This window comes from Palaemon carinicauda, unplaced genomic scaffold, assembly GCF_036898095.1.
Source record: "Palaemon carinicauda isolate YSFRI2023 unplaced genomic scaffold, ASM3689809v2 scaffold536, whole genome shotgun sequence".
NCBI lineage: Eukaryota > Metazoa > Arthropoda > Malacostraca > Decapoda > Palaemonidae > Palaemon > Palaemon carinicauda.
In genome coordinates, this window is record NW_027171801.1 from 15,871 (window position 1) to 30,000 (window position 14,130).

The 14,130-nt window shown below is 31.8% G+C and overlaps 2 protein-coding genes across 2 annotated transcripts; both read right to left on the bottom strand.

Annotated features, from left to right (window-relative positions):
* Positions 1 to 9,679: 9,679 nt before the first annotated feature.
* On the bottom strand, positions 9,680 to 10,999 carry LOC137637104 (uncharacterized). The gene has a single exon (XM_068369397.1). The coding sequence runs from the start codon at positions 10,997 to 10,999 to the stop codon at positions 9,680 to 9,682; it is 1,320 nt and encodes a 439-aa protein (XP_068225498.1).
* Positions 11,000 to 12,439: 1,440 nt separating this feature from the next.
* On the bottom strand, positions 12,440 to 12,931 carry LOC137637106 (uncharacterized). Its single transcript, XM_068369398.1, has one exon. The coding sequence runs from the start codon at positions 12,929 to 12,931 to the stop codon at positions 12,440 to 12,442; it is 492 nt and encodes a 163-aa protein (XP_068225499.1).
* Between the last annotated feature and the right edge of the window lie 1,199 nt (positions 12,932 to 14,130).

Genomic DNA, 14,130 nt, shown 5'->3' on the forward strand with positions numbered 1-14,130 from the left:
AATGAATATGGAAAACAGAAATATAGATCTAAATATGAATGAATAGAAAAAAACAGAACCGTAAATCTTAAAATGAATGAATAGGGAAAATAGAAATGTAGAGCTGAGAATGAATGAATAAAGAAAACAGAAATGTAAACCTGAAAATAAATTAATAGAGAAAATAAAAATGTAGAACTGAAAATGAATGAATAAAGTAAACAGAAATGTAGATATGAAAATGAATGAAAAGAAGAAACAGCATTGTAGATCAGAAAATTAATGATATGAGAAGACAGAAATCTATATCAGAAAATTAATGAATAGAGAAAATATAAATGTAGATCTGAAAATGAATGAAAAAAGAAAACAGAAATGTAGATCTGTGAATGATGAATAGAGAAAACAGAAATGTAGATCCGAAAATGAATGAATAGAGAAAAAAGAAAAGTAGAGCTGAAAATAAATTATTACAGAAAACAGAAATGTACATCTGAAAATGAATGGAGAAAACAGAAAGGTAGATCTGAAAATGAGTGAATAAAAAAAAAAAGAAATTTACATCTGAAAATGAATGAATAGAAAAAAAAAGAAATGTAGAGCTGAAAATAAATGATAAGAGAAAACAGAAATGTAGATCTGAAAATGAATGGAAAAAACAGAAATGTAGATCTAAAAATGAGTGATTAGAGAAGACAGAAATGTACATCTGAAAATGAGTGAATAGAAAAAAAAACTGAAATGTAGATCTGAAAATAAATGAATGGAGAAAACAGAAATGTAGATCTAATAATGAATGAATAGAGAAAACGGAAATGTAGATCCGAAAATGGATGAATAGAGAAAACAGAAATGTCGATCTGAAAATTAATGAATAGAGAAAAAAGAAATGTAGATCTGAATATGAATGAATAGGGAAAACAGAAATTTAGATCTGAAAAAGGATGAATAGAGATAACAGAAATGTAGATCTGAAAATGAATGAATAGAGAAAATAGAAATATAGATCTGAAAATGAATGAATAGAAAAAACAACCGTAAATCTTAAAATGAATGAATAGGGAAAATAGAAATGTAGAGCTGAGAATGAATGAATAGAGAAAACAGAAATGTAAACCTGAAAATAAATTAATAGAGAAAATAAAAATGTAGAACTGAAAATGAATGAATAAAGTAAGCAGAAATGTAGATATGAAAATGAATGAAAAGAGAAAACAGCATTGTAGATCAGAAAATTAATGATATGAGAAGACAGATATCTATATCAGAAAATTAATGAATAGAGAAAACATAAATGTAGATCTGAAAATGAATGAAAAAAGAAAACAGAAATGTAGTTCTGAAAATGATGAATAGAGAAAACAGAAATATAGATCAGAAAATGAATAAGAGAGAAAAAAGAAAAGTAGAGCTGAAAATAAATGATTAGAGAAAACAGAAATGTACATCTGAAAATGAATGGAGAAAACAAAAATGTAGATCTGAAAATGAGTGAATAGAGAAAACAGAAATGTACATTTGAAAATGAATGAATAGAAAAAAAACAGAAATGTAGAGCTGAAAATAAATGATTAGAGAAAACAGAAATGTAGATATGAAAATGAATGGAGAAAACAGAAATGTAGATCTGAAAATGAGTGATTAGAGAAAACAGAAAACTACATCTGAAAATGAGTGAATAGAAAAAAAACAGAAATGTAGATTTGAAAATGAATGAATAGAGAAAACAGAAATGTAGATCCGAAAATGGATGAATAGAGAATACAGAAATGTCGCTCTGAAAATTAATGAATAGAGAAAACAGAAATGTAGATCTGAATATGAATGAATATGGAAAACAGAAACTTAGATCTGAAAAAGGATGAATAGAGAAAACAGAAATGTGGATCTGAAAATGAATGAATAGAGAAAACAGAAATATAGATCTGAAAATGAATGAATAGAAAAAACAGAACCGTAGATCTTAAAATGAATGAATAGGGAAAATAGAAATGTAGAGCTGAGAATGAATGAATAAAGAAAACAGAAATGTAGATCTTAAAATGAATGAATAGAGAAAACAGAAATGTAGATTTAAAAATGGATGAATAGAGAAAAGAGAAATGTAGATCTTAAAATGAATAAATAGAGAAAACAGAAATATAGATCTGAAAATGAATGAATAGGGAAAACAGAAATATATATCTGAAAATGAATGAATAGAGAAAACAGAAATATAGATCTGAAAATGAATGAATAGAAAAAAAACAGAACCGTAGATCTTAAAATGAATGAATAGGGAAAATAGAAATGTAGAGCTGAGAATGAATGAATAGAGAAAACAGAAATGTAGATCTTAAAATGAATGAATAGAGAAAACAGAAATGTAGATTTAAAAATGGATGAATAGAGAAAAGAGAAATTTAGATCTTAAAATGAATAAATAGAGAAAACAGAAATATAGATCTGAAAATTAATGAATAGGGAAAACAGAAATGTAGATCGGAAAATGAATATGAGTTGGAAGGTCACTGTTCCAGTTTTTTCTTACCTTATCTTTCAAAGACATATCAAGCTTTTCCCTATTCATTTGCTTTTTTCGCTCTCTTATTTTCGTATTCAACTCCATTTCCATCCTATCATCTACCATTAAATTCTAACCATATTTACATGAATTGATTGATTCTATTATTCAATTCTTCATATCTTAAGTAACCAACGATTGCTTATATTTACTCTCAACTCTTATATTTCACTAGAACTTTCAATATCTTCCGCTAGCGTATTAATTCTTCATATATTTCTCCATAAACCTTTTAAAGCGTAATAAATGAATCATTATTTTACTGTTGTTATCTCGTGCCCTAATCAAACTCATTTAATTACATTCAATTAAGACCAAAATTTTCCATTGCTCCAACTACATGGTAATAGGGAAATCATGTTGTGTCTATCTTTTTACAGTATATCCATCCACATCCTCTTCTTTTTAATCTATAATAACGAATATCATCACAAACTTCCAATAATCAACTCCTGCTGTAGATATATTTCCATAAGATTCTCCTGTCTCACTTATTAATGAATTTGATATACCTTGACAGTTCGATCTCATTATAATCAAAATCCTTCAAATCATAGCATATGATATCGATGTTGATTTAAGCTAAATAAAAAACTCTTACGACTAGATTTCAAAACAATAGAGTTAACGATAAGGCAATGGATCTAAGTTAACAATACGTTTCTAATTGAACAAAAGATAAATCATCAAAATTCTATCTACTAGACTGGAAACTAAACCAAGAAAAAATCAAACATTACATATATTGTAAATTCCTATCATTTATCGTGACATCATTAAGTAATGTGTACAGTATAAGGTAATATAATAAAATTTAAAACATTAACATGACATAATTAACTACGGTGTACAGTATAACAACATATAATAAAATGAAAAACAAAACCAGACTAGATAGCACCATCTCCTCCCATAGCATGTCCATTTCCCTTTAAATTGCCTATCACGTTCACCTTACCTCTTACTCAAAGCCAGAGACGATCGATATCTTTGTTGTTGTCGTACTTTTAACTCATAATTAAAGAAAGAGTGAGTAAGGTATTATGCAAGCCCCTATTCTACAATATATTTTTGGATGAAATATACTCGCATTTTGTACCCTAAGGAAAGTAGTGAATTTGTAGGAAAAGATGAAACACTTTGCATATTACAATTGTATCAAGGAATTCATAATGAATTTAGCATAATCAAAACTTCCTGACATAATTATTTCCTTTTAGAAGGATGTGTAATAAGTTTCCTTGCTATTAAAAAAATTTGGTAGTAATGGAGAAATGTATATGGAAAGTCTATTGGATATTGTAATATAAAATGAATCCTCTTAACTATATTAACTAACCATAAAATGGGTAAATATTGCTCTTTTGCTAAAGTTTGAAGGAAGAAATACTATTTTTTTTTAACTATAACGTAAAAAGTGTAAGAAAATATTTTCTATTTCACTACTTTTGACTGGTAAAAATAGTGGAAGAGACAGTGGACAGACCGTGATTTGAGGGACAGAGAGAATATAAAAGACTTGAAATCTTGCAAATAAAACTTAAAACTTTATGATTTTCATAAGGCATAGGCAAATAGCATAACTCTCATTTCTGTTTATACTGACTTGTATATTTCATTGGTTTAAGCAAGAAGCAATACGAAGTTAACAAATATTGGTCGATTCAGAGGTTTCAATTTAAATGTGAACTGCGTAAGCCATATATAAACATCTAGATTGGTAGCTTTAATTTCATATTTTCCTTTATATTAATGACCAATAGTATGAAATTGATCGGTATATGAATCTTAAAATATAAACTGAATTCATCATCATCATCTCTCTCTCTCTCTCTCTCTCTCTCTCTCTCTCTCTCTCTCTCTCTCTCTCTCTCTCTCTCTCTCTCTCTCGTCGGATTTAATACTTCACAGGATTTTTTCGGCAAAATTTAATGTTACTTCCCATGGACTAATTTGCATTAAGCACAAAGTAATAAATAAATCCTGATGTACTACATATAATCAAATCATATGTTTACAAGGCGTTTAAAAATGCTGTTGTAGGCATAATAATCCTTTTTTTTCTTAATAATCATTACTGATATTAATGGCACTCAAAAAGCTTGATAATATCTTTGTTGTCTTAAGATTTCCACGTGTCAGGTACATAGGACTGATATAAAAATTGTGGATATTTTAAAAATAAAATAGATAAAGTACTATGAACCACAACGGGAAAAATAATAATAAACGTATATTGAGAAAATGTTTTAATTAAAAAATTACTACGACATCATGATCTAGTCAATAACTAGACCATAATGTAAATGTTATTAAGATTCAGAATTGAGCAATGCATTTGGGAATCATCATTTCCACCAACGTAATATGTCTTCTCACATCAACAGAATCATATCGGATTGTCGTAATCAATATTTTGGCGTCAATATAGATAAAAATGCTGAAGCTGAAGTAATAAGACAAATGAGGAAAAAGATGAATTCTTAAATTATATCAATATTAGTTTTCAATCAAATCTTCCTTAACCTATAGCAAGCGCCTTTGTATTATCCATTTGAATTATCAACATCTTTGAGAGTAATTTCATAACATTTAAACACAAATCTAATTTTCAGAATGCTGCTGAGATTTAAAATAAGCTTCAAAGACCTTCCAAAGATATGGTTTCTAATTAAAATAAATACAAATTTGAGTCTGGTGGCATGGCTGGTAGCGACCTTGACTTTCATTGAAGGGGCTAGGGTTTGATTCCGGTGTGACAAAGAAATGTATATCTATTTGAGGATGATATTGGGTTTATTTTCCTCCATAATGTCTCATGAGAGGTATTTCGAATTAAAACCTATCAATTGTGTCACCTGATGGGTCTGGAATTCAGGGAAATTTCGTTGGTATGAGACTGATGTCTCGCCAGGTAAATCCTGATATGCAGAGCCTCTGGTGGCATGAATGGTAGAGACATGTATATATATATATATATATATATATATATATATATATATATATATATATATATATATATATATATATATATATATATATATATATATATATGTGTGTGTGTGTGACTGTGTGTGTGCGTGTGTATGTGTGTGCATGTATATATACAACAACAAATGTAGCCTTTTCTAGTACGCTACAGGACAAAGCGCTCAGACAAGTTGATTCATGTCTGAGGTTTAGCCACTTATCATCACCACGCTAGGGAACTGCGGATTGATGATGATAGGAGACTATTATATTAATGCTAACAACAAACCAACCTAGTATGGGGGGCCCTAACTAGTACAGCTTTGCTGATCATAGCCATACAAAAAAAATCTTTCACCGCGTTAAGATACCCTTACTAAGAAAGTGATATATATATATATATATATATATATATATATATATATATATATATATATATATATATATATATATATATATATATAGCTGAGTCGGTAGGGTCCCTGCTCAGCATGGTTTCTAGCCGTACAGGTGGTGGTTCGAATCACCACCCGGCCAGAAGCTGTTACCATAAAATGAATTCCAAGTGGATATGTATTCCCAAGATAGAATTCGGTATTAAATGCATTTCGTGGGTGATATTTACATTAATTAAAATCACGTGTGCTTGTGATATATGTTCATATATATATATATATATATATATATATATATATATATATATATATATATATATATATATATATATATATATATATATATATATATATATATATATATATATATACATATATATATATAAATATATATATATATATATATATATATATATATATATATATATATATATATATATATATATATATATATGTATATATATATATATATATATATATATATATATATATATATATATATATATATATATATATATATATATATATATATGTGTGTGTGTGTGTGTGTGTGTTTGTGTGTGTGTGTATCATTTCTTGCTAATCTACAACCCTAGATGGAAAAGTAGGATGCTATAAGCCCGAGGGCTCCGAAAGGGGAAATATTCCAGTGAGGAAAGGGAATAAGGGAACTACAAAAGAAGTAATTAACAATTAAAATAAAATATTTAAAGAACAGTAGCAACTATAAGATAAACATTTCATATAAAAACAATGAAAACTTTAATAACAAGAGGAAGAGAAATGAGATAGAATAGTGTGCCCAAATGTACCCTCATGCGAGGGAGCTCTACCCCGAGACCAATGAGGTTAAATGGCTGGAGATAGCCTCGATCGGAACAAGTGAAGTCAGCCGCCTCGGCCAATTGTAAGCAAAAATATCGCTGCTTGATGCCTGGGAGCTCATTATACGTTCATTATATGCATCGACACGTTACAAATTATTCCTGCTCTTCAGTTAATAATGCCGACCTCGTGTAATGCTTTTGGATGTACTCAAAGATTCGCCAAAAAATAACCCATACTATTCATTTCATTAGTAAGTGCTCAATTTTCAATGCAATGCTGTATATAATTGTAAATTGAGAAAAGTACTGAATGCTAGCAGCAGCAAGAATATTGGCTCTGCTGTTGAATCTATTAAACCTGCACTATCAAGATTTTAATTGTTTATAATGATTATTAATCATTATCGTTGTCGTTATCATTTCTTCGACATCATTAATATCTTTATGTTTGTTTTAAAGTTTTCCAAAAGAGGAGCCCCTTAGAAAAAAATGGGTTTGAGCTACGCGACGAGAAAATTTTGCTCATACTACTAGTTCACGATTATGCTCTAAGCACTTCAAGGATGAAGATTTTGATATATCGCTAACAAATTTTAATCATTTCCCGCTCATCTCAAGAAGGAAGAGATGAGCGTGTTAATTTTTTAGGGCAATGTTTGGCTAAGCTGCATTCAGTGGGGGTCCAAATTATCTCTGCTATGGTCAAGCAGCCTAGTTGCAGTTTAGATTATGAAAATATAAAAACTTCATTTCTTCATTCAGTGACGCAGGAGCAGATATTTATATTTTTTCACCCATGCCATATTTTAAAGTTAATGAGAAATTAATTAGGGGAAAAAACATTTTGTTGATGGGGAGGGAAAATTCAACAAGTGGTATTTAATTGAAAAATTACATAAGCTTAAAAAAATGCGAATGTTTGAATTTGGGGAATAAATTAAGAACGCAACATCTGGCATGGATTAAGAAAAAAAAAGATGAATGTTAAACTAGCAGCGCAATTACAAAGTGAATATGTTGCAAAATCAATGCAGTTTTGTTTTCATAAAAATTTCGTAGAGTTCAAGGGATGCGAAGCAACAATCAATTTCATTACCTTTATAAATAATTAGTTTAATGTGATGAATTCAAGGAATTTATGCGGATGGGATTTTAAAAGACCAATACAAAAGGATAATGAAAGCATCTTTAAAGATTTTCTGTGCAATGCTGAATTAAATCTAAGACAACTTGAAATTCCATGTGGTAAACCTTTGATGAATTCCAATCGCAAAACTGGCTTTCTTGGATTCGTAATTTGTATACGGAATTCGATTACAATCTATGATAATTTAATAGGTTGTCCTGAACCCTATCAAAGTTTTTTTAAGTTTTGAGCCAAGATTACTTAGAACTCTTTTTTGGCCAAGTTAGATCTATGGGAGGATGTAATAGCAACCCAACTGCCCGTCAGTCTTCTGACGCTTACAAAAGCATTTTAGTTAATAACGAATTGCAGGGTGTGGTCAAAGGAAACTGTATAACTGGAATCTGTGAATATTTTTTCAGTTTTAAGCAGAGTTAAGGATTGTGCTCTTTCATAAAACTCTTCTGTTCAAGCCATAAATTCTTCAACTAATAGGAACAAAATTTTGAGTGACGAACGTTTTGAGATAAAGCAAGCAGTTGATTTTGATAACGATGAGGATTACACGTATCTTCCAAATAGTCAACATTTGTCATTGTGTTCAAGTAGCATTGTTCCCTATATTGCGGGATTCGTTGTCTTTAAACTGTAAAAATCATTACGTGTCAAACTTCCATTAATGCTCTTACTGGTACTATAGTCTATCGGCTCCTTCATGGCAATCCGGGCGTTGTCTCCTACGTTGCCAAATGTCCTTCTCTGGAGTGTTTAAAGGCCTACCGCTCCTGTTTACCCCTTTTAATCCCTGCGCTCGAATGTCTCCTGGGGCAATATACTGGACCTTTTTAGGGATTATCCCATACTACTGAGTTTCCGCATTCTCTAATCAACTCGTATGTGTGAATATATCTACCTACACTCACAAATTCCATCTCGTGGAGGCTCTACCATTTGTTATATATATATATATATATATATATATATATATATATATATATATATATATATATATATATATATATATATATATATATATATATATATATATATATATATATATATATATGTGTGTGTGTGTGTGTGTGTGTGTGTGTGTGAGAAAGAGAGAGAGAGAGAGAGAGAGAGAGAGAGAGAGAGAGAGAGAGAGAGAGAGAGAGAGAGAGAGAGAGATCCTGTGTAAATTTAGGCAGGTAAACTGAAATAGTGTCATAAAGATACATGGGTTACACAGAATTATCGACAACAATTAAATATATTATCTATACGTAATATAGACGCCCAATTATCTTCATTAAGAGTATTCGATACACTTTCTTTTTATATTCTCATGCCTTCTTTCTATGGACTTTGTTCTAGCTTTGCAATTTACTTTGAATATTTTGTTTTAGGTTTGGCACGTTTTTATCTTCGAAATATAAGATACTTTTGCTTGATTGTCATACCTGATGAAAATATCAATTTGTGTTTCATAGTCTTTGTAAGAATTTATCAAAACAAATAGATGATAGTTTTGAGTCATGAATGTTATACTGATAACGATACACAAGAATGCCAGGATTATAGAGATTTATTTCTGAACATCTTTTATATTAAAAATATGTAACATTTTTTTATTTGTATAACTAAATTATTTTGGAAGCTAAATTGATGTTTCCAGTAATAATGAAAAAAAAAATGTAGGCTACATTACAATTTAATTAAAAACTGAATGAATATTTAAATCACAAAAGAAAGAAAAGAATGAATGGATATTTACATTGAAAATGAAAGAAAAAATTTAATGATTTCAGTGAAATAAACAAAAAATGGGTACTATTCATTATAATTCCTCTTCATCAGATGATTCTAGATATATAACAAAAGAATCAACAAAATTGTCGATTGCTAAATCTCTTGAAGTGTCATCCCTTTGAAGAGTCTCTGCATGGTTAACTGCATTTTTCCAATTTTCCGGTGTTTCTTGCTGTAACCTTTCACTTATAAGAGATTTGAGGTCCAACCTTTTAAAATTATTTTTCTTTGCCACATACTGTTTGACTTGGCTCCATATTAATTCAATTGGGTTATATTGACAATGATATGGAGGAAGTCTTACCACTTTGTGGCCGTGCTTACTCGCAATAATGTCAATTTCGTACTTGCGTGGCCATCTTGACGTATGCTGTTTTACCATAGCAAGCAGATCATCCTTCAAGAGATCGTCTCCGGGGGTTTCTCCTTTCTCGATAAGCCAGTCTTTAATTACAGCTTTTCTATCGGATGTCGTAGGCGGTTTATCAATTTGGAAAGAGTGATAGGATGCATTGTCCATCACTATGATTGATGATGGCGGTATATTGGGAATCAATTGTGAAATGAACCACTCCTTGAATACAGTATGATTCATTTGTTTGTGGTAATCGCCATCGTTTTTAGACTGGAAAACAAGTTCACAGTTTGGAACAAACCCGCGTTCGGTCCCAGCATGAAGAACGATTAACCGACTACCTTTCCCGGTAGGGGGTTTAATACCGGTGGCATTTTCTGAATTGATGTCAATCCAACATTTCCCAACGGTATGGTTTTGGTTAATCCAAATCTCGTCCAAGTATACAAAGGATTTATAGCTACTGGTTTTTAATGCTTTCATTTCTCTTAAAAACTTAGTTTTGGCTGAGGCTACATCTTTTCTCTCCAGTAGATATTTTCTTCCATTAACCTTGCTGTACCGAAAGCCAATTTCATGAAGAACTTTGTGAACAGAATCCCTGGAACTTTTTAACTCAATATTTTCTTTTAATTCCGCTGTTATTGAGTCAAGCGTTGGAACTTCCTTCCCTGCATAAAAGTCTAAAACGGTTATACGCAAAACGCTCTTGTCAAAATCATCTAAATTTGTCACGGTTCTTGGTTGTTGCTTCTTCTGTTCAACGAAAATTGGTTTACCGTATATCTCTCCCGTTACTTCTCCTTCTTTGAAAATCCTGCTGATTGTCCTCTCCGGTATCATTGTTGCTTCCGAGGCGCGTTTCAGTGTTTTTCTAACATCCATAACGGGTCCATGGTTTGCCTTTTCTTTGTCAAAGTACTTCACGATCCTATAAACTATTTCTCGAGCCTGGGGATGAAGGGTAATGCGGGAACGAGGACTTCCTTCCATGTTCTTGGTAGGGCGACAGACTCCTTAATGACTGACTGTTTTGGTTGAGCCGTCTTTATGGAGACACACGCTGTTTGACATATTCATACCCTGAGGTCAGCTTAACGCCTAAGAAGGATGTGGCAGCGCTGTAAAATTTTCTGCCACCGTTAAGAAGAAACGTGTAATTTTATTGTTATTAAAAGTAAAGAAATTACGAGGGCATTTAATAATCGCGAATATTTATTATTGATTAATTATATTTACATTTTTTTAACTTATGCTGCCTCCATATACCATACAACGTGATGATAATATTTGATATGGCATCGCCGCTCCCAGCCCAAACCCAGCCTTGTTCGCCTTACAGGATCCGATAGAGTAGTCTATCGGCTCCTTCATGGCAATCCAGGCGTTGTCTCCTACGTTGCCAAATGTCCTTCTCTGGAGTGTTTAAAGGCCTACCACTCCTGTTTACCCCTTTTAATCCCTGCGCTCGAATGTCTCCTGGGGCAATATACTGGACCTTTCTAGGGATTATCCCATACTACTGAGTTTCCGCATTCTCTAATCAACTCGTAAATGTGAATTTATCTACCTACACTCACAAATCCCATCTCGTGGAGGCTCTACCATTTGTTATATATATATATATATATATATATATATATATATATATATATATATATATATATATATATATATATATATATGTGTGTGTGTGTGTGTGTGTGTGTGTGTGTGTGTGTGTGTGTGAGAGAGAGAGAGAGAGAGAGAGAGAGAGAGAGAGAGAGAGAGAGAGAGAGAGAGAGATCCTGTGTAAATTTAGGCAAGTAAACTAAAATAGTGTCATAAAGATACATGGGTTACACAGAATTATCGACAACAATTAAATATATTATCTATACGTAGTATAGACGCCCAGTTATCTTCATTAAGAGTATCCGATACACTTTCTTTTTATATTCTAATGCTTTCTTTCTATGGACTTTGTTCTAGCTTTGCAATTTACTTTGAATATTTTGTTTTAGGTTTGGCATGTTTTTATCTTCAAAATATAAGATACTTTTGCTTGAGTGTCATACCTGATGAAAATATCAATTTGTGTTTCATAGTCTTTGTAAGGATTTATCAAAACAAATAGATGATAGTTTTGAGTCATGAATGCTATACTGATAACGATACTCAAGAATGCCAGGATTATAGAGATTTATTTCTGCACATCTTTTATATTAAAAATATGTAACATTTTTTTATTTGTATAACTAAATTATTTCGGAAGCTAAATTAATGTTTACATTAATAATGACAAAAAAAATGTAGGCTACATTACAAATTAATTAAAAACTGGATGAATATTTACATCACAAAAGAAAGAAAAGAATGAATGGATATTACATTGAAAATGAAAGAAAAACATTAATGATTTCAGTGAAATAAACCAAAAATGGGTACTATTCATTATAATTCCTCTTCATCAGATGATTCTAGATTTATAACAAAAGAATCAACAAAATTGTCGATGGCTAAATCTCTTGAAGTGTCATCCCTTTGAAGAGTCTCTGCATGGTTAACTGCATTTTTCCAATTTTCCGGTGTTACTTGCTGTAACGCTTCACTTATAAGAGATTTGAGGTCCGACCTTTTAAAATTATTTTTCTTTGCTACATACTGTTTGACTTGGCTCCATATTAATTCAATTGGGTTATATTGACAATGAGATGGAGGAAGTCTTACCACTTTGTGGCCGTGCTTACTCGCAATAATGTCAATTTCGTACTTGCGTGGCCATCTTGACGTATGCTGTTTTACCATAGCAAGCAGATCATCCTTCAAGAGATCGTCTCCGGGGGTTTCTCCTTCCTCGATAAGCCAGTCTTTAATTACAGCTTTTCTGTCGGCTGTCGTAGGCGGTTTATCAATTTGGAAAGAGTGATAGGATGCATTGTCCATCACTATGATCGATGATGGCGGTATATTGGAATCAATTGTGAAATGAACCACTCCTTGAATACAGTATGATTAATTTGTTTGTGGTAATCGCCATCGTTTTTAGACTGGAAAACAAGTTCACAGTTTGGAACAAACCCGTGTTCGGTCCCAGCATGAAGAACGATTAACCGACTACATTTCCCGGTAGGGGGTTTAATACCGGTGGCATTTTCTGAATTGATGTCAATCCAACATTTCCCAACGGTATGGTTTTGGTTAATCCAAGTCTCGTCCAAGTATACAAAGGATTTATAGCCACTGGTTTTTAATGCTTTCATTTCTCTTAAAAACTTAGTTCTGGCTGGGGCTACATCTTTTCCCTCCAGTAGAAATTTTCTTCCATTAACCTTGCTGTACCGAAAGCCAATTTCATGAAGAACTTTGTTGACAGAATCCCTGGAACCTTTAAACTCAATATTTTCTTTTAATTCAGCTGTTATTGAGTCAAGCGTTGGAACTTCCTTCCTTGCATAAAAGTCTAAAACGGTTCTACGCAAAACGCTCTCGTCAAAATCATCTAAATTTGTCACGGTTCTTGGTTGTTGCTTCTTCTGTTCAACGAAAATTGGTTTACCGTATATCTCTCCCGTTACTTCTCCTTCTTTGAAAATCCTGCTGATTGTCCTCTCCGGTATCATTGTTGCTTCCGAGGCGCGTTTCAGTGTTTTTCTAACATCTATAACGGGTCCATGGTTTGCCTTTTCTTTGTCAAAGTACTTCACGATACTATAAACTATTTCTCGAGCCTTGGGATGAAGGCTAATGCGGAAACGAGGACTTCCTTCCATGTTCTTGGTAGGGCGACAGACTCCTTAATGACTGACTGTTTTGGTTGAGCCGTCTTTATGGAGACACACGCTGTTTGATATATTCATACCCTGAGGTCAGCTTAACGCCTGAGAAGGATGTGGCAGCGCTGTAAAATTTTTCTGCCACGTTTAAGAAGAAATGTGTAATTTTATTGTTATTAAAAGTAAAGAAATTACGAGGGCATTTAATAATCGCGAATATTTATTATTAATTAATTATATTTACATTTTTTTAACTTATGCTGCCTCCATACACCATACAACGTGATGGTAATATTTGATATGGCTTCACCGCTCCCGGCCCAAACCCAGCCTTGTTCGCCTTACAGGATCCGATAGAGTATAATAACA